This window comes from Necator americanus, chromosome II (genome assembly GCF_031761385.1).
Source record: "Necator americanus strain Aroian chromosome II, whole genome shotgun sequence".
Classification (NCBI taxonomy): domain Eukaryota; kingdom Metazoa; phylum Nematoda; class Chromadorea; order Rhabditida; family Ancylostomatidae; genus Necator; species Necator americanus.
This window is the reverse complement of record NC_087372.1, coordinates 7,929,835-7,954,085: the sequence shown is the minus strand read 5'-3', so window position 1 is coordinate 7,954,085 and position 24,251 is coordinate 7,929,835. Positions and strand designations below refer to the sequence as shown.

General features: G+C 41.8%; 2 protein-coding genes across 2 annotated transcripts; one reads left to right on the top strand and one right to left on the bottom strand.

Annotated features, from left to right (window-relative positions):
- Window positions 1–406: 406 nt before the first annotated feature.
- RB195_017133 (uncharacterized protein) lies at window positions 407–20,109 on the top strand (the record flags this gene model as incomplete). Its single annotated transcript, XM_064183989.1, has 9 exons — window positions 407–517; window positions 12,971–13,048; window positions 13,365–13,458; window positions 14,980–15,081; window positions 16,108–16,157; window positions 16,320–16,482; window positions 16,568–16,742; window positions 16,922–17,036; window positions 19,963–20,109. 9 exons carry the CDS (start codon window positions 407–409, stop codon window positions 20,107–20,109), a joined length of 1,035 nt encoding a protein of 344 aa, XP_064039870.1.
- RB195_017134 (uncharacterized protein) lies at window positions 4,808–5,068 on the bottom strand (the record flags this gene model as incomplete). Its single annotated transcript, XM_064183990.1, has 1 exon — window positions 4,808–5,068. One exon carries the CDS (start codon window positions 5,066–5,068, stop codon window positions 4,808–4,810), a length of 261 nt encoding a protein of 86 aa, XP_064039871.1.
- Window positions 20,110–24,251: the final 4,142 nt, after the last annotated feature.

The window sequence follows — 24,251 nt, the reverse complement described above, 5'->3', positions numbered from 1 at the left end:
TCAGCCGCCGCGCCAGCGAGGGCGGGGTTCAACTGCGAGCAACAACGGAGGAGCAAGGCTTGTGTGGTGCCGACGACTGCGATTCCAATCCACGTTACACATCCCCACATTCATTCGTTGATTTCTTCATCAATAAAGAATCATCCGAATACGCAAACACATCACGCATCAACGTCGCGTGTCGCATCACGTACGTCTATCCGTCGCATACGTCTGATCTATTCCAGACGTCTGGAATCATTATGTTAATAGTATTATTACAACTCTACCTCTACCAGTATTGCTAACCATTCGAAAGAAAAAAAAATAGACGTAGTTCGTGCGTGAGTGTGTGTGTGTGTGCTCTGGGACCGCCACGCCCCTGATCACACAACCATCATCCGGGATTCGTGATCCCTGATGTGGAATGAAACGTCAGAATGTTCGTACGCTATCACTGATCGTGTGCACATTTACTTATCTGCTTGTTGGTGCAGCCGTTTTCGACGCACTCGAATCAGACAACGAACTACAACAGGTGAGTGCATCGATGTTCAAAATTTGGTGGTCCCGGAAGGTCTTTCGGATTGTCTTTGCTGTGTTTTTTTAACCATTTTTTAAAATCTTTTTCCTCATTTTTTTCAACTTTAATCATATTTATACACAATTTTGAGCAGTTGTTTTTCGAAGCCTTCGTCATTCAGATCACCCAAGTTTAAAAGTTTGAAAAATAGGAAGAGCTTGAATCGATTTTTCTTTTCTTAATATTGACTCGAAGAGCTCGTTCCAATTGTTTTGCATCGAATTATCCTCGACGCACCTCTTTATCTATCCGCCTACCGTGTCAAAGCATTAAACTCCTTTTTTATCCACCATTTTCCTCACTGACTATTGTGTGTTGTAAAACATCACTGAAATGTTCCACCTCCATTATTTCTCTTTTTATTGGTATCGATTGAGTATCCCGAACACCGAGGAGAACCTAATGTAACACGGATTCCATCGTTATCTTCGTCTCGTATCCGACAAAGTATGACTCGCTGACAGAAGAAAAAAAAAACACCGAACATGTTGTTTGCATCGCCATCGCCTCTGCTGTCGCTGAGAAAGTCTACTTATCCGGAGATGTTCCAGAGTTTTCGCAGATTTCTTCATTTCTCTCTCTTCCACTTTTCTCAGTAATATTTTGTAGGACTGTTCAGGATATGTGTGTGTGTGTGTGAACTGACACTAAAAACTTTCGGAAATCACTCATTTTAGTTTTCCCGGCTTTCAACAAAAATCGTGAAGATCCATGAAATGATGATGAATGGTTAGCTGTTGAAAAGCGTTGCACTGAACAGTCACATAGTAATTTTTAGTGACCAGTTCGTGGAAAATTCCTTGAATGCCAGTGTGATATTCACTGTTTTTCCTTAAAACACCTGTTTCATGTTAGCTTTTCCTGCCCTTTTCACTAAGTGAGATGTGTAATGCAAAAATCGAGTATTCATCCCGAGATTTCAAATTTTTTCTCTCAAGAATCAATTACTACCTCCATTGGACATCTTTATACTTTCTTCATACAATTCCATGTATCCAGGTTCATGGAAAGAAACGATGAGATCTTTTTCTTTTTTAAGTATAACCGAGAATCAATTAATTTATTGCTCTGTTTTCATCTTCATGCTTCAATAACTTCTCTTTGACCTGTATAGGACGTTAACAAATACGTGAATACGTTGACTTCGTCATTTATCGGACCATCACATATGTATTCTCTTTTCTTCATCTGCGTGATTTTTCCTTTATGTGTGTGATTTTTCTATAAGTGGCTTGAGAACAGTCCAGAAAATTTCCTCTGGCGTAATTATATGATCAAAAATTACTGTAAAAAATTCCAGGCGCATTTTAATTTCGTCAAAAAGTTGGCATTACGAAATTTTTTCACAATTGTTCACAGTAATAAACTCAAATCAGGACTAGTATTATAGAAATTCTAGTTATTTTCGTTACCAAAACTTTTCTTCTCCCAAAAATGACTGAGAAATTGAGGTCGAATAAAGACTTACTCACATATTCTATTCTATATTAGTTCGAATTAACGAACCAATCGTATGTTATTGTTACTTGAATAGATCAACTAACTATAGTGTAAAGTGCGTAAAAGAAATTAAATGAACCGAAAGTAAGTAATAAAAAAAAACTCACAATTTCTAATTTCTTTCGAATAATTCGAATTTCTTCAAAATAAAAGCGAAGACTTCGGTCAAAAATTGAATTTGTGATCAAAGTGATTCCTTGTGGAAGAAAAAATTGAGAAATTCACTAGGATCAAATAAATCTTGTATATCAACACCTAGGGACGATTTTCGTCAATTGTACATCTTTCTGATGGAACTCGAGCTAGTTTAACAAGGTACACCGTTACCAATTTTTCTTCTTAAGTAATTTCCTCATTCTATAGTGTATTCAATAAATAAAAGGGTAAATAATACAGTGCATAGCGTTGGTCAATCTCTAGGGGGTTGCGCTTTCGGGGTCGACTTCTAATTTACTACATGGTTCGCCATAAATATGGTCGCTCGATAAACGGTGAATTATTTATTCGAAATTGATCATGAAAACGGCAAAACTATGAAAATAATTTAATAATAATCTAATTAACAAGAAAAATTGATTTTTATTCATTAAGACCTCCCTGTTCACGTGAAACATCCCTCAGATGCCCTCAGGGTAGGACTCTGTCTCGGTTCGCGGGGTTGTTCGTTGTTTGGAACGGTGTTCGTGAAATGAATGTTGTTGCGTGCAAATTACGCATCTTCTATATGTTTCGATGTAAAAGTTGATAAATATTTGATATTCTGTGAGAAAAACTTCTTTGTCAACTTTTCGTGTACAGCTACGATCTAAAATCGATTTTCTCGGATAGCTTCTACCTGAGAAATATTACCTTGAACATGAAAATGGCAACAAAACTTGTGAGATCCAGAGATAATTTGATCTACCGAATCAAATGGTGAAATGAACAAATGACCGAAAGATTTGCTTGAAGAGCTAGTGAAAAATGAACGAAATAAAACTGATTAAATTTATGGTGCACCCTGTGGAAACGTTTAAAGTTTATACGGCTTACACAATAAGTTTTGGCGGGGCTGGACGATGTATCACGTCAGTGTTTTTACCCTCGCAGGCAAATCTGATACCAATTTGTCGAGCCGGTTGGGCGAGAAAGTTCATTGGCTTCGGTACTGTTTCGAACCATCGACCGTACAGTCACATTGAACCTCTTTACCGACTGCGCTACACTCGCACCACTTTGACTCGTCGAAATTTTGTAAACTTATATATCGTGTTTATATTAAATTAAGCATTAATTAATATTAATTACGTAACCTTTAAGTATTATATATATATATATATATCATAGATACTTCCAACATGCATTAAGGTTGCCGGAATACTTAGAAGTGACGTCAACTGTCCGAAGTGGTTGTGTGTGTATGTATGTGTAAAGTCCAGCACTCAAGCACTCCCGTAACGTTGATCGCCAATGATTTATGGATTCCAGTTAAATCCACCGCCGCCAAGATCTACGGCTGTTTGTGGCTTTTTTCTTTGAATGAGTGTGGAAGGGGTTGCAAACGTAGACGAAAATAAATTAATGGAATATTCAGCTCATGGTTCTCGACGCTTTATCCTGCAGTTGCCGACATTTCGCCTTTTTTTCAAAACAAAAAGCTGTGAATTTCGGTTCTGAGGCAAATCAATAAATTTTCAATTAGGTTCATATCAAATTCCCGGCAACCATAGTTTAAAAATTGATTAGTGTTACTTATTAATCGCTGACAAATGTTCTTACTTGGCTCTGAGAGGATCTTTTTCGAATACCTTCCGATTCCTTCCAAAAGTCCTTGTGGTTCAGACTAATCCATACTATGATTTTATGTTGAGTAGCTTTATGTGGTTAGTAAGGACCTTCTGATCAGAGAGGGTTTAAATGGCTTAATGAATGGCCTTGGATTTCCCCCCTCCCCTCCCCTCATAAGGAAAAAAGGAAAAAAAATTCTATCGGAATTTTTTGCGCAGTGATTGCAGTGCACGACCTCTCCCGCCAATTTTTTTAGGGACCTTATCTTACCATTTATTTTCAGTATTTTATCCTTTTTAATACTATGTTTAGGCTTTTATCTTCGCAGGGACCTTATCCACGATTTTCATATGATTCTTTTAATTCCTTATTTATTATTCATCTACTCTAGTCTTTCAAAATCAACAAAATGGGGAAAATCTATTGTGATGCCAAAGAAGATTTTTGGAAAATTTATTTTTTTCCTATGAAGAATATACTTTGAAATGGATATGATTATGATTTATATTTAGAGGAGATGTCCCGTCAACGTCTGTCCCAGTAAAAGTTACTTCGCTGTGGATTTTTTTCTGCCCTTAAGATGATTGATTAGTGCCAATTCTATCCGACATCCGCATAATAATAGATCATAGGCGCATACGACAGCAGCAGCAGCAGCAGCAGTGAAAGCGCTCTTGACAAGTGAATATCGTTACCACGGGAAAGAACTGCACATTGTTTCACTGTGAAACTCTCAACATAACAGGATCCAAGTTTAGAGGGACTTAAAAGTAACTTCGTAATGCTCACTAAGAAATTTTGAGAAATTGTGCACAGGAAATACAAATTTCTGGTAGTGGTAGAACAACGGTATCGAAGAATCGCATTGTAGAATATTCTCTGTCAGGGCAGTCGTTGAGAAGTTTGGTGAAGGAAGCTCTGGACACAAATTTGGCAGTGATCGAATCTGGACCTAGCGCTTCTCCTTGTTTTGTTGTTTTACCTTCTTTTCCGCTTTCTTCTGCTAGGATTGGCGGCACCTCGTCGAGTTGAGTTACAATTAGTTTGCGATGGTACTGGTGCAGGTAGTCTTGTTGAGGAGAATAATTGGCTATAGAATCCTTCGACCACTTTCGCGACGTTAGCAGGAGATCCCGCGATTGAACCACCTTCTTTCCCCAGTTGTGTCAATGTTCTTGTGAATGATTCGCTCTGTCTGCTGTGCTCTTTGAAGGCTAGCACTTCTAGAGATTGCATCATCACGTGATCTCAACAGAGCTTTGTGTGCTCGACGTCTGTTTTCAAAGAGTCGAAGTGCTTTAATGATGGTTGAAAATTCCAGTATTTCTGGCAGACTATTAAAATATTTAAAATTCAATGTTGGATTACATGCACGCATACATACAGACATTTCATACATGCATTCTTGTTAAATCGGGAATACGAAACTCTCTGGGTGTTCCTTTGGATATGGCACTAGCGGCTTTCGTCAATATTGTTTTCAATCGATCATAATTTCCTGGATCGACAGCAGTTGCGAGTTGTTTCAAGGTAGAACGGAAAAGCGATTTATTCAGAATTCTCTTACACTTGTGGTTCTCTGGAAAGTAGAGAAATTGAGATGAAAGACAAACATTTGTCACGACAGACACATGATCGCTATCAAATCTGAGTCAACCGATGTCTTCGTCCGAGAAAAATAGTAGGGATTCGTTGATGGAGCAAAATCAATGGCATTCTTTGTGTTCATATTTAAAGATATCCATTTCCATTTTCTGGAGATGGGGAATTTTCCTTTGGGTTCTTATCCATGAGATAGATATCGTTCTCTGAGCAAAAGCAGGCGACCGTGCTTCTTCATTGATCCTGAGTTCCTAGACCATAAGTTCCTGCAAGTTGTTCTCCTAGTTCTCCTTATCTTTCCATATTCTCCTTAGTGTACTAGACAACACCACCTTTTGGGAATGTCTGGGTGATTTCCGCTGTCTGATTACATTTAGCAGAAGCAGAGCCACAACAAATATAGCCGGGTCAAAACGACATGAAACTCGGTGCAGTTGCGTAGGCGGTTGCACTCGAAGCGGTGCGGTAGAGCGCAGCGGTTAAGACCGAGCGAGGACCCCTGCTACCACAGTTCCTTGCTGTGGTTCGCGATGGTCCCACCTTGATTCCAACCGCTGCGCTCCACCGCAGCGCTTTAAGCGCAGCGCACCCCGCATGCGAAACTGCGCCATGCTTCATGTCGATTTGACTCTACTATATGTAATAATCGCTCGTATACACTGCACCAAATGGATACATTCTGGTAATTATTGCGGATATTACATAGAATATCACGCTGAATCTATTTTGGAATCCCTGATGAGTAATTAACACTTACGTCAGCTGGAATTTGTTTTCTGCACGTTCTGTTGCATCCTATGGTTCCGCACTGGAAATGTACTCGTGGTCGAGTTTTCCAAGGTCGATCCCAAGAACGAGAAGAACTAAGACACAGCACTCCTAAAGTATAAAAGTTCCTAAAATTCTATTTTCCATTGAAATAAATGAGTATTTAAACAAATGAGGGAATGAAATTAGAAACATTTAGAGTCGGAATTAAGTAGACGCATTCCCCATAGCGCTGGAAGTCACCTCCGCCTAGTGCTCAGAATTTCTGGATGAACTCTGCTATGTTTGTGCAATAATATTATATGAGCGTCTATGTAAGTATCGCTGTTTGAAAAACTTGACGATTTTCTCATACATAATTACTTTTTCTTTGTGGCATTCAGTTGAAGAAATCTTTCTGGAAAAACTGCTGAAATTTTCGCATGTGCGCCACACTTCTTCTTATACGTTAACGTTCGTGTGCAACATTTCATCTCCAAGTTCCTCTTTAAACAATCCTCCATCCTTGAAATATTTCTCAACTTGACCAGTTATAGTTTTTCCATGAAAAAAGACTTCTACCAAATAACTGGGTTCCGTTGGTATCCGGAAATTTCTTCGTTACGTTTTTTTTTTACTCTGTTTACTACTATTTTGAAAAATTGAACGCCGAAATTTTTTGCCTTGTTTCTATTTATAATTAATTCATTTAATTTCTGCTGCAAAGCACCCGCTTTTTTGCATCGCTGCCATTTCCTCTCTGCTCTGCCTCGACCACGTCAACGCGCATCGCAGTCCTTCGTGCAAACATAAGTACTAGAGTGCGTACGTTCAGTTTATGGTGTATTTACAACATCTTACAAAGCACATGTGGACATTGCAACGTGAAAAATGTATTTTTCCAGTAGATCAGTTCTGGAACAAAGAAATAGACAACAGTTTGGCTTCTTTGACGTATCCGAGTTTTTCGACTCTTTCATCGGCGGTTCCTTGAAGGAACTCGTAAATGCTGATATTTAGAGCTTGTAATGATCATCAAGGGCGGAAAGTAGAAACTATCAAATAGGAAGTGGTTTTGAATGGATGTACTGACCCATTGTTAGTGCACTCCCTTTCTATTTCCTTTTACTGATTCTCCACTCTCTTTTTCTATTTTCTTTATTTTCAATGTTATTTCCTGGAAAATGTCTGTATTAGGTCAAATTATTTGATGTGTTGAGAATAGAAGCAGCCATGGGTACCAGTACGGAATCACGTACGCAATCTTATCCAAAAAAAAGAGAAAAAAGAATTTAGAAAAAAAAAGGCCAGCAAAAAAATTCTGCTATTGGGGACAGCGGGAGCCAAATGCGATCGCATAGGACAGATACGAAAAATAACGCCCTGCTCTCACGTCACACGAAGTTTGAAAAACAAAACGTATGAAGTTCATCAAGTGCCTGTGTCATTTAATGGTAGAATTACTTGCTATAAACAGTATTTTGGCTTTGGTTTAATGCCCTCTAGCATCTTAAAAAAAAGAATTTCGCGAGAAAATGATAGATTTTTGGATTGCGGAAATTTTACATGGATAATTAGTAATTATCTGGAGGGAGAGTGAAAAGAACCAAAATTTCAGTGTTTTTTTCAAAATTAAAGTAGTGGGATTTTTTCTGTTTTTGGAACAAAAAGTGTGTATGAAGCGGCCTGCGTTAATTCCCCAGCACTTTTGATCATTGTTGGGAATTCATCATTGTCGTGGGTCGCGTTATTCGGAAGTTCTAGAATAATCCATTGAGTTTGCTCAAAGCTCTCATTTTTAAAAGATATCCCTGATCCTGAGAGATGCGCGCGTTGCAACGCCTCACGTCTTGCAATTAACGCCCGTCGATGGTGACGTCCGCGGCGGCGGCTGGCTTTCACTGACAGTTGTTGACGTCTCACTACCTCCCCCACCGATGCACTCCGAGTTTTCTTACTTAAACAAATGTGATAATCGCTCTTTGTCAACAACAATAAGAACAAGATGAGAATCCAACAGAAAAATCTCATCTGAGTCAGAAACAGTCCTCGGGATTTCCAGTGGAACTGGGATGTTGCAATGTTCGTTAAGGATCATATGAATAATGTTCGGAGTCTGTTTGCTGTGAGTGTCAATCGGTAGGATATGTCACTGCCCACGATATCATGATCATTCATGATTGACGGTATGAACACAAACAAATACTCTAAAGAAACAAGTACAAAATAAAGATAAGTATAGAACAAATATATGCATGAGGAAATTACTAGAAACCCAAAATATGTTTGAATGGATGAGTATTTCGATCAATCGCCGCTCGGGAAACTCGATGGATCCCTCTCCGTTCCAAACCGTGTCAGAGATGTGGCTGTATGGTTGGGTCGACGCGACATGAGGCTCACTCATCGACCCCGAGGATAGACAAGGGGCGTTGTATAAAGTACCGTTCGCTGTAATGGTTATTTTCGTGGTATAACCGCTTGTACCGTCCAAGAGTACACATTACTTCGATCACATTGCTTGCAACTGTTCTGTCTACCTATATTCACACAATAAATACATTCCACTGAACCACCGTCTCGGTCAGTGCAATTAGGGTGATAAAATCCCTAAGTCTCTAGTCACCCACTTTAGGCTCTTTGCAGTCGCGTAAACGGCTCGGCAGAGCCAACACCTCAGATGGAGGTTGAGTCATCCATCGCGAACGGCAGCGCTGAGTGATCCCAGGGAGAGTTCCCCTTCTATCCTAACCGCAACGCTCCACCGCACCGCTGCAAGCGCAGCGCTTACGCAAGTGTACGGAGCTTCATGTCATTTTGACTCGACTATAGTTGCAGACAACAGTGTAGTGGTCCAGCCAGTGAATATACTAACACTAATATACTGTAAGCTCAACAATGTTCTAGCGAAATTATAGAGATATAAAAAAGGATAAAGGATAAAGTGTCCGGCGTTAATCGAACTGCTTGGGATGCGCCACCACGTTCATTTCAATTTAGAATCGTTTAAGGTTTGCGAACGTGTAACTGGCCTATACAATGACTTGCGGTGGCTAGCCGATGTGGCAAGTCAGAGTTTTTGTCCTCTCAGACAAGTCTTGCACCAATTTGTCGAACCCAGGGAGATGAAAGGTTTGGTGAGCTCTAGGGCGGATTCGAACCTCCGATCGATCGTGTAGATAGCGAAACTTCTAACTGATCGCGCTACATCCGCCTCTATACAGATATAGTGGGGTCAAAACGACATGAAGCACGGACATTTGCGTAAGCGGCTGCACTCGAAACGGCGTGGTGGAGTGTAGAATCGTGCAAGGATCCTCGCTACCGCCAGTCATCTCTGCAGTCCGTCACGATCCGACCGCGATTCCAACTGCTGTCTCTACTGCATCGCTTCAAGCGCAGCCGCTTACGCAACTGTCCGTACAATTAACACCGTTGGGATCTCTCAACCAATAAGAAATGTTTGGTTGGGTGTAGTTCACGAATATTAGCTAGATTAGCCTCAATTCTCTTTTTAGCTCAAAGAAAGGTGTGTATAGCAGTCGTCTACCAAACGATGCAACATGTTACACGATAAAACACAGGCAACTCTGTCGTCACCCGCTTCCTCAGCTCAACTAACATAACTCACATAAGAGGCGGAAGCTGTCCCTTTCCGCGACGTGCACTGTGGATTGCCCTCGTTCTATTAGCCGTAATGTGGTACATCGTTGGGGAGACAGGATTACACAAGGTTGTTTTACACGCCATTTTCTGGATTACTAGCGGGAATTCAGCGCGATTCACAGTCCTACTCATGTACTGTATTCTTATCTATTCGCGCAAATTCCCAAAGTCGTTAATTCCGTGATATGCGCCCCCGAATGGACTTCTAAAACCTGTGGGCTTGTTAAATCAAAAAAAAATCAAGTGGCAGTGATCAAACAAATAAGTGGTGGGAAATCCCCAGCACTCGCAAAAGTGCATCGCAAGAAGAACACATTGTTTAAAAGAGTTAGGAGCCCAAATGCAACCATTTATTATGGTCAACGGCAAGAATTTATGACGTGAACGCGTGCAGTTTTTCAAAATAGCTCAACTACTCTTTTGTCTTGTCTCTACGGCTCCATCTGATTCTGTGAAATGAGTCGGAAACATCTGGATGCTTTTCGGGGTATTGCTACGCTGACGTCATTTCCAGCAATATGCGCATTTTATAGCGATTGCGAAGGTGGAAGTGTATCGGAATGAACAACTCAATGTAAAAATCTTAGCTTAAACTCGACAAAATGTTTTCAAACTGAATCATGTACTACTTTTGAGCTGAACCAAGATTATGATCGATCTATTTGTTTTCAAACTGTTTCAAAGGTGTATCTCCCAAACTTAAAGACATCACCCCACGAACCTGGGGAACGCCTCCCCCCCACACCCAACGATTCGTCCAAATGGGTTTTTGACGAATCGCGGGCGGGGCGCAAACGTTGCGTATAGCAATGAAAGCCGCCATAAGAAACAACATTCCGGCGTCGTCCGTTCCCACTGATACAGGGAGAGATGAATGGAATCATCCTCTTCCCCACAATCTACTACCCCGTTTTGGCATACCCCACCTGAATCCCGTACCACCCCAGATTCGTGGGGGATGTCTTTAAACTAGCATTAGTAGTTGTCGCCAATGTGAGATATTGCTTTTTGAAACAAAACTCTCTTCAATAAGGTATATTAGGATCAAACAAACAACAACAAAACCGTGCAGTTGCGTAATCGGCTGCGCTTGAAGCGGCAGAGCGTAGCAGTCAGGATCGAATGGGGACGCTGGTCAACACCGTTCATTGCTGCAGTTCGCAGTGGTTCCAGCCCAATTCCAATCTCTGTCTCCACCTATCCAGGGGTCTATCTCCACCCTTCGAGCGGAACCACTTACGCAACTGCACCGCATTTCATGTCGTTTTAACCCGACTATATTTTGACAACAAAATGACTGAAAACTGCTGAGATTGAGATTTCTGATATGGGATCAAAGAACTGTTATTGACTGACTACTGTGTTTCCCGTGTTTCGCCAAACTTTCTGTGCCGCTACGAACACAACGTGTGCGTTAGCAACACGATTCAGTTACCGCCTGCTCTAGCACGTCGTTTCGCGCCATTGTAGTCACATGGTAGTCCCAAACGAACAAAATCAAAGAATTGTACGCACCACCTTGAATGTCCTAAGAAATTCATAAAAATCAGCGAGTGTGTTTGTTCTAACGACAGTGATGCATCTTAGATTGCGACAGAACAGAAGGCGGACCAAATGTCTCTTTAGAAGGAAGGAGTGGATTGCTGCGGGTGCGCTGCGATCGCGCTGCGGTCGCATTGCATTCGGGGATGTAATCGGCTCGAAACGACCTGGAGCTTAATGTAGTTGCGTCAGCTTGCATTCGAAGTTGCACGCAAGAGCTCCCGGCTGTGATTGAGATGGGACCTGGACCCTCGCTTGTGGCGATCAAACAAACTGCAGAGGAGAGTAAGGTCCCGTCTCGATAGCAGCCAAATATGCAATTGCACTATGCTCCAGGGCCTGTAACCAAGATGTCTACCGTTGGGAGAATAAGTACGATAAAACAATCAGCAACTTCTTTTCTCAATCGTTCTATCCAATTTTATTTGGTTACATTAGTGACGCAAACGCGTTGCAGCGGGACTTCGCTCGGGACTGCGGGACCTGCTGTACTGTTGCGGAAACACGTCCGACACTAAAACGAGTGGACATCTATTTTCGCCTTTGTAAAATTTTTATTGGATAGCAATATATCCAACAAAGGCGCATTCTTTTCGCTATAGCGCTTTCATTCAACTGGAAGAATTTTATTGGAAACTAGCTCAGGCTGTTTTGATCCGACTGTACCGGCGACTACGTGCAGAACTCAGATATTTTGATTCGGGACGTTATTCTCTGTAAATTTGTTTAGATTCGTCATGATTTCACTGCTTTTCTGACTATTATTACACAACTAGACATCGGTTTGAATGGCTGAGAAGACAATGTTTTTTATGCGTGGCTTGACGAAATCTGGTCGGGTCAATAGCACCCACGCCCGACGTTCGTTTGAGTAAAGCTCGCGCGTTCTTAGATTTCACGCGAGCGGAGGGGAACGGATCAGTGTTGACGGGAAAACCGCTGTTGACCGGCTGAAGACGTAGAAATATAGACAGTTGAGGGGGGAAATGGAGTCAAGTATCGATTTCTTCCTAAACCCTTTCTGCGGGTTTGGGAAGAAATCGATACTTGAACCTTTTTGCGTTGTTCAAGAAAAAGATTGGGAATCGGACAGAATGAATTACTTCTCTCTTCTTCAAAACCTTCATGTAACCTTGTTTGCTCTCTTAAAATATCATTCATCACAGATTGTAGGGAAGTTCCTCGTTTTTATGAGCTCATCTGTTGAGCGGATGATCTGTTAGTTGCTAAAGAAAGCTATGGTAGAGTCAAAACTACATGAAAGACGGTGCAATTGCGTAAGTGTTTGCGCTCAAAGCGATGCGGTGGAGCGTAGCGGTTAGGATTGTGCGAGGACCACTGCTACCACTATTCATTGCTGCAGTTCGTGATGGTCCCACTCCGATTCAACCGCTTTCTTCACCGCACCGCTTCGAGTGCAACCGTTTACGCAACTGCACCGTGCTTGATGTCGTTTTGATCCGACTATATAAATGTGTATATAAATATTAAACGTTGTAGTTATAATATTATTACGTTATCAGTCAAGTTAACTAGACGTTATCTACGTTATTAACAGCGATCTGACTTATATTGCATTTTCAGCGTGCTCTTGTAAAACGAGTGAAGCAAAAACTAATGGCTAAATATAATATGACAGATGCCGACTACGATGTACTAGAGGTAGTAATTTGCTCCTTCTCATAGGACTTCTTCAATTTTTTTTCTTATTGAATTTTCTTATTGTCTTGTTACTACTTTGGCGTAAATATAGTAGATTCAAAACTACCTGAAGCTCGGTGCAGTTGCGCTCGAAGCAGCGCGCTATAGCTACCGGTTGAAATCGGGGTGGGACCATCGCTACATTCAGCGATGAATGGTGTCAGGAGGGGCTCCGTTTGATCCCAGTCGCACGCACCACCGCGCTAATTCGAGCGCACCCAGCTTCAAGTCGTTTTAACTCGACTATACCCGTGGTCAATGGTTGAGTTTATTGCAGGCAACTATCGTTAAAAGCGTTCCACATAAAGCGGGTTATCAATGGAAATTTAGCGGTGCTTTCTATTTTGCTACTACTGTCATTACTACTATAGGTGAGTTACGTGTAATCGTATAATGTAATATAATCTCTTGCTATTTAACACTTACCTTGTGGATGCCTATGCCTGAAAACCTCTATAGACAGCGTATCACGAAAATGAAGATGTTGGGATCTCTCCATGAGTAGATATAGAAGTTTAGTTTACGAATGTGAGCCTGTCACGCTCAATCCCCCCTAGTAATTCAGAAAAGTGCTTCCGATCCGCCTCCTCTACGATGCGAATTATTACGGGTAATAAAGCGAGGCCAATCTGCAGAACTTATACGATTGTACAGTTGGGGCAAGTTCTGCTGCTTGTATCGTATTAGTTACAGCACACGACCAGCTGTTCGCGTAATAGTTTCACCGCGTAATAGTGTGCATCGTTGGAAAGACGGGATCACAGTGAACTGTTTCACACGCTTTTTTCTGGATTTCAAAAGGATTGAGCGTGGTCGTACTCATACTCACAAACTACAGCCCTGCTTCTATCTATTCGTGAAGAGATTCCAACATCGTGATTCCTTTTTCGAGATAAGATGCCTATAAAGTCAAAACTGGCTTATATGCTTGAGATTATTCACCATTCACTTTACACAAATTACTTAACTATACAGTGTTCTTAATTTTATGTTTAGATTGCAGGGGGTTAGGTTTAAATCTGCATAGCAACCGATGTAATCTTTTGAATCTTGAACGACGTTCTGTATGTCATTTGTCAGCTGTTCACTAACAGCAAGCCACAACATATGCTGTACATGTCTGCTACAGATGAGTTGACATATCACTTGTCACCTCATCTCTCAGTCCAAAACTCAGAGCGAAGGCAGATAAATCATTCAGATTCAATATTTGAACAATCACCTTCAACAACTATGCGCTAAATGCGAACGATTCTATGATATCAGATTTTAATTGCTGAGGCAAAAAGATCGGCGCCTTGTATCTCAGCGAACTTAAAAACTGTGTATTGAAAAAACAAAAAAAAAACTTCGAAGATGAAAATTATGAAATGAAAGAGGGACTAAGATTATGATGAAGTTCTTCTATTGTCACCACTCGAATCTAGGAACATGTGTCGGCTGCTGTGATTTGTGGGGAAGTCACTATTTGCAAATCTTCCTCGAAAAAAAAGGGGAAAGGAAAGGGGTCGGAAAGAGAGAAAAAAAGAAATGAAATTGCATAGCTAACTATTTTGATTCCATCACTTAATAGGATTGTTTGGCGCAAAAGTGCAAGTGGAAAGCTTGTGAGTGATCCTAAAGTTTTTGAATATTCTGTTTTCATCTCAGGGCGAGGAACGTTTCATCTCGCGGCGAATTCGAGGACGCATTATAGTCCTTTGTAACCCAGCTACCGACCGATGTTTATGGCTGAATCCTTAGTTCCGATCTCAACTAGTATTCGCTTTGAACTTTCCTTCTAAACTAAAAGCTGGGGACGAATTATGCTTAATTTTTTCGCCAGTCGTGTCTATCCGGCGCATGGCGACGTATTTCATTAGCCATCGCCACCATTCGACATTTTTTTCCAGGTTACGGACATAGCACACCTTTAACAACCGGCGGAAAATTATTTTGTATGTTTTATGCACTCGCCGGCATCCCACTAGGACTTGTCATGTTTCAAAGTATTGGTGAGTACTTTTTTTAGATTTAACAACAATTTACGTAGCGTTTTCCTCCCTTTCCCTCATTTTTCTGTCAGTCTCCTTCAACAACACTGTGTAAAGTCGGGTCAATACGACATGAAACACGAGTGTAGTTGATGTGCATTTGCGTACGCGCTCGAAACGGCGCTGTGGAGGCAGCAGTTGGAACCGAGGTGGGCCCGTCGCCAACTGCAACGATGGGTGGTGCCAGCAAGGATTTCACCACGCTCCTAGCCACTACGTTCCACCGAAGCGCCTCGAAAGAAGCCGCGTACGCAATTGCGTACGTGTTTCATGTCATTTTGACCCTACTATATATAGCCGCTGTTGCAATCGCTACTCTTCTTGCCACAAGCCTGCTACCGTCGCTCACATCTCTATCAAAATTTTTATGTTCTCAATGTTCGCGATGTGATCCATCACGCTACATGAGTTTATCGACCAATAACTTTAAGCGGCCTCTTGTTTGTTTGCTTTTTATCTTGTTATTAGACATATGTCATCAATCTTAATTGATTAAAGGCAACATGTCACGAAACTGACTGCCGCAGTGCGGAAACCTCAAAGAAAACGAAGGGTTTGGGTTGTAGATTACGGAAACGAGCGTGGCCCTGCTCTATTTCCTCTAGTCAACCTATGAAAGTGGGGTGGGATTCGCTTTAATTCCTACGAGGTGCTACGGCGACCTACATTAGACAGCGCAACCTTATGCATTCTTCTATCCCCTCAGTAGCCTATTCATTGATTTTACTTAAATAGGCTGGTGAGAGACCTCATTAATCCTCGACCGCTCGCTCGTGGACGCAGCGCGCCCACAAGAGTTGCAACTCATTCCGTATTAACCAACGTCGTCTTCTACGCCGTTTTTTTCGACGGGAAGTTGAGCAAAGCCACGCTGGGTTCCGTAATCTAAGACCCGAAATTAATCTGAGATTTCCGTAACACGTCAATTTCGTGATATGCTACCTTTAACACAAAATTATAGAAGTTCCGTTCACAAAATTACTTTAGGTGAACGCATGAACACGTTTGCTGGACAATTGCTACGAGCTGTCAGGAAGGTGTGTTCATAGTTATTGAAACTTCGAAAATTTCCAAATATGTTAGTTCGTATTACATCAAGAGGGATTATGCTGTTAATTGATCAGCGCCTTGTCCATACCTTTACATGTTCATGATTCGGTCTTCTGTTTATGTTTCTGTGTGCGAATTCGTCTTTGCAGGCTGCGGGCAGGGCTCCAACAGTCACGCACATTGACTTGATATTTGTTGCTTCTGGTCTCGGCATATTTTTAATGGTGTTTGGTGCGCTGGCATTTTCACGGTACGAGAATTGGACGTACTTTGACTCACTGTACTACTGTTTCACTACGCTCACAACAATAGGTTAGTGACTATAGCGTTGCTGTTTCCCTCAATAGTTATAGCTCGTACTAAGAGAAGCTCCGTTACAACAGGATTTCTTTTGCAGGTTTCGGTGACTATGTAGCGCTTCAGAAAGATGGCGCATTGCAGGATCGTCCACATTACGTCGTATTTTCATTGGTTTTCATTTTGTTTGGATTGACGGTTATTTCAGCTGCTATGAATCTACTTGTACTTCGGTTCCTTATGATGAACACTGAGGATGAGAGAAGAGACGAGCGGTACCTATTCTTTTAGCCCTACAATTTGTTAACGATGAAAAAGAAACCCTTCTTAAACGGAGGAAAATTTTTTGATTTTTGATTTCATCGAGAAAAAACTCAGACTCTCCGCTTCCTTACATATTCGAGAGCTCATTTAGGGCCTACGGAAATGTTGAGTAGAATTGATCATATTTCAGAGAAGCCAGATTAGCAGCACGTGGTCTAGTTCGAGTTCGAGGGCGACCATCTGAATCCGATGATGAGTACGATGAAACCTCTGCTGCCGGCCTACCTGTCAGTGATAATGTATCCGTAAGTTTTCGTTTGTCTAGAACTTTTTTCTCGTTCTGTTTTTACGGTCTTCAATTCCTATTTATCTTGCACACTCACGACCTCCGTGAGCCACCCAGTGACTCCCAACGTTCATGCAAGTGGTTATCGTTCCGTTAATGCTGATCATTGCATGCTTCACGCCAAACCTGCAGATCGATAAAGTGAAACGCTATCGACTGTCGACTATCCCAAACAATCACCTTGATCACTTTGACCCCCGCTTTTTTTCGAACTGATCAACCAGGCACCAGTGATCCTTCCATTTTTTCCGATCCATAGTCACCCAACGATTTCTCCTTTCGCGTAGGACACGAAGTAATTGAAGTATTCTTCCAAATGTTTTGTGAAGAAGTCTGGCTATCGGGTCCGCGTTCTTTCTGTAGTGCGCTTTCTATGTCGTGGAACCCAGTCATTCACGGTTCTGGTCGAACGGTTGTCGTTGACAAATATCACGTGTCCTGTCCGCCTTATTTTGCTTTCCTTGGCGAACGCGTCGGCGTTTCTAATCTTCCATCTTTGACGTAAAATAGAGCTTCGGATCTCGTCCATCACCTGCGTAAAGTGAGATACTCCTAGCATTCCGATTGAGCGTTCAATGACGCTCACCGCATTTTCTTCCGGTTTGTGAAGTGCCCTGGTTTCTGAAGCATAGTCGGTGCAGAGAGTGCTGTGATATTGAAGAGGTGAACACGTAGTCGAAAGTTCTGGTCTTCTTAACTACACCCTCATTAGCTCCCAAGTCGCCCACATCGTTCTGTCCAGCCGGGCAGTCAGGTCGTTCTTCATTTTCCAATCCAGATAGCCATATCTGGGCATTCGGATATGTTCGTTTCGCTGAGCGTAAGTGGAGCATCCGAGAACTCTCCATTGTCTTTTGCAGATTCAGCTAAGGGCCGATGCATCAACTTGTTTCTTCGAATACGACCAAAATTCGTTCCGCTTGGGTGATGCCTGATGCTATCAGAACGATGCCATCAGCAAAGCATAGGTGGTGTAGGTGACGACCATCAATCTTCACTCATACGTATGTCCTATTCCAGCTTTCGCATTGCGTTCTCGAGAGTGGCCGTGAATATTTAAGGTGTGATTGTGTCAACTTGTGGGTCCCCTCTCTTCACATCGATGCTGATATACCCGCAGAATAGCAAAAATCTGAGAGTGAAGTTACTGTACAACTCTCGAAGCACCTTGATGCACTGAGTAGCGATGTCTTGCTTTTCCGATGCTTCTATGACCGCTACGTCTCAATTCAGTTAAAGACCTTCTTCAAGTCCATGAGGGTGGTAACTAGCAGCATCCTCTACTTTTACGATACCTCGCTGAGTTTTGAAGCAGTGTGAATGTGGTCAATCGTACTGTATCCTTTTCGAAACCTTGCTTGCTCGCATGGGTGCCCTTCATCTTACACTTTTCAATCTTTTTAAAGATCACTCTTGTGAAGAGCTTGTAGATGACGGATTGTAAGCAGATTGGGCTATAGTTACCGGTGTCATGTAGATCTCCCTTCTTATACAATAACACAGTCTCGCTGGTCTTCCACTGTCTAGGAAGCTTGCATTCCGACAGATAACGTATAATGAGTCTTACCAGAGTGTTGATGAAAACCGGCGGAAGATTCTTCAAATGTTCAGATCTTATTCTGCAGGAACTGGAAGCCGTACGATTTCTTACCTACATAATATCAAGTCGTACTTCGCACAGGAGAACCTCTTAAATGAACTTTCCCTTAGAGTGGACATGGCTGTCGAAGAGATCAGAGTAGAAGTTGTGGATGATTTTCTCCATACCCCTTTTCGACGCTATGGTTGTTCCAATTGGGTTCGGTAGATCACTCATCCTCTTCTTTCGATTAGCGAATTCTCGACTTTCTCGCCTCTGCAAATTCAGCCAACAGTTCTGTTCTTCTCTCTTCTCTCTTTGAGGTGTGGTGACGAATCAGCTATAGAGTTTCCGGAAGCAGGCGACTCTTGTTCGTTTTAGAATTCTGAGCTTTTCTCGTGCAGTCATCAAGATGTTTAATTAGTTGCTCGTATTCCTCATCGATCCTTTCCACTGTGGAATCTTCCCAAGAGCCAGCTAGCGTAGCGAAAAGATCCCAGCTAATGATAGTCCTAGGACTGCGCTGTCTCAATTTAACGCCTTTTGCTTCTCTTTGGGTAGGCAAAAATCTTCCCCGGAGGAGGTCTGATCCCGTATAAAACTCTGGCACAACAACGACATCCTTCAGGCAAAACAATTTTCTGACGACGATGTGATCAATTTCAGCATGTTACCCTCGACAGGCTGACTCACGCGTCCAGCGTAGAGGCGGAGGGCTTCTGGAATTGCGAGTTCCCATAGGTGGTCTTAGTCGTCATGATAAACTCGGAAACCCTCTCTCCCTGTTCGTTCCATTGAATCCGACGTGAAGTTCTTCAGGCTTTCTTTTGGTGCCAATCTTGTTGGGGTCAAAATCACCAACAATTACCATGTAGAAAGTATGGTCTTCTCTGTAGGACAGCTGTTGGTCCATATAGAAAGCTTCGACTTCTTCTTCATAGCTTGATGTTGGAGCATAGGCAACCAAGATAGTCAAAGCTGGCGTTGGACCACATCTTCTCATCCACAAACGTCCGATTCGGTTCAGAGGTTGTTGGAAAGAATCGATGTTCTTTGCCAAACTCGTGTGGACGAGAACACCAACTCCACTAACTCCTCTACTGTTGCATGCTCCTAAGATCAGCGCGCCACGTAGCCTCGTGACTAACCGGCACTGATCCATCTGAAGGAGATCCGTTGATCCCACGCAATACTGCAACTAGTCAATGAATGAGGATAAAGAAAAAACGCGTTAGTGTTAGAACGAAATCATGGTTTTTGCATGAATGTTGGAACTTCTCCCGCTCGATGACTATAATTTGCTCAGGTATGCTCTTGTTCGTGTTACCAACTTCCTTACGGTGCTGCGGATGTCCGCCAGAGGCAAAATCGGCCGTCGACTTCTGCGCTTAGCGCAAGTGGAATGGCTCGTCAGCAACGAGGACTAAGTATCTATGCGACAACAGGCATGTAAACTACTAAATGATTGTTTGAATTCAACTTCTGAGAGGGTGCTATATTGCTCTGGTGTTCAAGCGTTCTTCATTCCATAATGTCGTACATATTGTTTTTATTCTGTGTTTATATAGTATTCTGACGTTTTAGTGTTTTTGCTAGTACTCTTATCATTCATTGCTCAACTCAAGGGAAATATATATGTTAAAATGATGAAATAATATTGTTATGTTTTGTAATTCTTTTTTTTTTTTTTACTTCTTAGTAGCCACGTATCGCTACTTCACCTATAGCTTTCTAAAGATTATTTCTCTTCTTTTCCATGATGTCTTATGTTGCCTTTGGTGGTAGTAATTCTCCAAATGTGATGACATGATACACTTAACGTACGTAGCGTTGCATCAATAAAAATTGCACTGCGGTTAGCCGTCTCTTTTAGCATCGTTCTGCTTGGAGACAACTTCGTAGCAGAAATAAAGGAGGAGTGTTCGATAATGATTGCATTTTGGCGTATGTGCCTCACCTGCACCTGTGCCCCACTTACAAGGAATTGCATTGAAAAAAGCTGCAAAGGCACCCGAATAAGACCCTGAATTCTGTCCGTCATATTAATTGATATGTCTTAATTATTTTATTATTGTCTTTAAAGGCAGCATATCACGAATCTGGGGTGGTACGGATTTCAGGTGGAGTATCCGTATACGGGGTAGTAGTTTATGGAGACCGGGGTGGTGCCGCTCATCTCTCCTTGCATCACTGCAAACAGCCGGCTCCAGAATGCTGTTTTGTACGATGTCTTCTACTACAGCGTGCCACCCTTGCGCGCGTGGCGTCCCTTACTACCTATCGGAGCAGTCCGAATTGATTTTCGACAAATCGCAGGGCGGGGGTGGCGCAAGGGGTGGAGCATTACAGTAGATGACGCCGTACAAAACAGCATTGTGGAGGCGGCTGTTTGCTGTGATGCAGGGAGAGATGGGGGAACTATCCTCGTCTCCATAATCTACGACCCCGTACACGGATACTCCGTCTGAAATCCGCACCACCTCAGATTCGTGGTATGCTGCCTTTAAAGATGGAAATAACTATTGGTGCTAATAGTCCGGACTATTTGAACACATTAAAGATGGAAATAAGTATTGGTACTGATAGGCGGGACTATTTGAACAAATTTAAGCGACATTGGCATGTCTAAATCAGCACAGGTATCTATTATGGTTGTAAAATAGGGCTTTTGAATTGGAGCTCGGTGTTATTGGATCATCCACCACGTATAGTAGTCGGGCCAAAACGACATGGAGCACGGTGCAGTTGCGTAAGCGGCTGCGGTCGATGCGACACTTTGGAGGCAGCAGTAGGAATCGACGTGGTAGTATCGCGAAAAGCAACGTTGAGAGGTGTTAGCAAGGACAGCTCCACGTCGAAAATAACCGCTACGCTCCAGCGCACCGCTTCGAGCGCAGCCGCTTACGTAACTGGATCGTGCTTCATTTCGTCTTGAATATCCTACTATAGCTTCAAAATTGTAGGATTACTACCACCTCTTCTCTTAAAACTAAAATTATAAACTATTAATATTGCATTACATTTGAGTTGGCGTTCGGTCATGAACAAGTGCTACCTGATTCCGTTCATTAACGTTATAAAGACAGTTCCTACGGTAAAATCACTTATAGTTGGATCAAAACGGCATGAAGCACTGTGCAGTTGCGTAAGCGGTTGCACTTGAAGTGGTGCGGTGGAGCGCAGGCGTTAGGATCGACGCGTGACCCTTGCTACCACTGTTCATTTCTGCAGTTAGCGATGGTCCCACCTCGATTCCAACTGCTATCACTACCGCGCCGCTTCGAGCGCAGCCGCCTACGCAACTGCACAATCTATGTCTTTTTGACCCGACCATGTATTGATTGATATGGATTCGGACGTGTTATAGTATTTACTATACATAAATAAATTGATATCGGACAAAACTACTGTTTCGGCTGATTGACTTCGAATTAGGAATACTGAATTATTTTTAAACGGTGGGCTCAAAACCAACAAATGTGCTCGAAATGAAACAGCGCGGCACCTTCGCTCAGCTCCACAGCTTGATTGTAGCGGGCGAGGGTCTCACCACGAGTGCACCGCCCTTGCAATTACATCACACGAGTCAGGTCGCTCTGTTCCAACTGTATCTGAGTTGACAGCACAACCGCCTCATGATATTCACGTGACGTGTTCGCGTGTATGTGGATTATTGCAAGCCATTAGTTTGAATGTTTATCTGTGTTTATTTGTATGTTGTTAAAGCTCTTTTACTTACAACCGTAATTTCTAAGATGGCACTAAAAAGTAGTTCATGCTCGGAGGTACGAATTCCTAAAGGCGTCATAATTGGTTTTACATCTCCTGCTTAAACTACCCACGCGAAATTCCCTTTCAAAAAGGGAAATTATTGTTTTTTCATCCTTTTTTCATTCTTTCTTTCCTTTTTTTGGGAACATTTCTCATCAATACTTCCGTTGTTGTCTACTGAATCAAACTGTACTGCTTCCATATTCTTTTCGGCCCGAAAAACAGCACAGCAAGTACGGATCAAAACAAAACCTTGGTTTGGTCAACGGGTCCCTTCTATTACTGTAGTAAGGTGAAGTAGTATGCAGTCAGACTTCGAAATGAGTTGAAGTATGGCGTAATTGCGTAGATCTCTGCGCACGAGTTGGTGCTGTTGGTGCCTTGCACATAATCTGCAATCCGATTGGAACTCGCAAGGGTCCCACCTCAATCGCAACCGACTCCGCAATTGCACCAGACCTCAGACCTAGTTTCGACACGACCGTATGTTCGGGTTTTCTTTAAATGTTTTTAAACCATGCACGTGAAGCTTTTTATTTTCTTTTTCTTCTGTGGACTAGCGTTACCTGAGACGGCATGAGGTGATTAGAACTCAGCTAACGACCTCATTCGACGTATAAGCTAAGATGAAACTTGGTACTAAGGAGAGAGCAATAATAATCGATGTAAAAACCGCGAAATATTTATCATGTCTATTTATTCCTAGATTAAAAAATAACAAAATCCATCGAAAAAAGTCCAATTAGAAGAATCTGTAGCACTGCTCAGAGCAAACAAGCATAAACTAAAGTACAACTAAAAAATAAGCTACACAAAGGAACTGGAGAATCTATTTGGTCATAAACCGGCTAAAAGTTGTTGATAATTAGGTTTTGAGCATATGTTGCAGCGTATCTGTTGTTAAAAAAAAAGAAAGGAAAATGAAGATGTAGTCAAATATTCGTAAAGTGGTCGGTTCATGAACATTCATGAACATCTCAGTGCCCTATTCATTCGTATATTGTTAGGATTCTGTGAATGAAAAGCAAAAAAATTCCATTCCTGATACGAAGAGAGGACAGTGTCCTGAAGTCGCTTTCGAGAATTTTTTATTTTTTTTTAGTTTTAAATTTTCTAAATTTTTTTCTATTCCTTCTATTTCTATTTCTTTTCGAATTTCCTAGTTTTATACAAAATCAGAGGTTCTTATGCAATGAACCTAATCTATCCAACTTTGTTTTTTTTTTCTGAGGAAATAAACGCGGAGAAAAACAAGAAAAATTGTATGAACTGTGAATAGATTTTTTTGTGAATGAAAAGCAAAAATTCTATTTCTGATAGGAAGTAAGAACGGTGTCGTAATGTCATACATAATTTTTTGAAGTTTTCTTCGTATTCTTTTCGTTTAGTTCTTCTTTGTTCTTCTTCCTTTACCTCTACTTCCGTTTAGAGAAGTGCCGTAAGATATCAATATATCAAATCATATATATCAAATATTCCACTTAGGACGCGATCCTACACCTCAGGAGTCAGGGTAATTTTATTGTTAAGAAGAGGAGCGTTTTAGAGAAGTGCATGTCCAAGTCAACGCTTTCTGTTTCCATATCCCAAGAATATGCTTCAAATAACGGAAGTTAGTGATCCCGACGACAGTATCCGAGAGTGATCCATGGAATTTTTTCAAAGAATTTTCACTCCGGAAAGGTTCCAGAAGAGCTGGACTCAGCCATAGCCAAACATACGCATTGCAATTCTACTCGTTTCTTTTATGTGAGTTCATTTTCCGCCCAACATTACGCCTTCAACGATCCCATCTGTGGTTGTTCCAGTCGTCGTCCCCGTCTA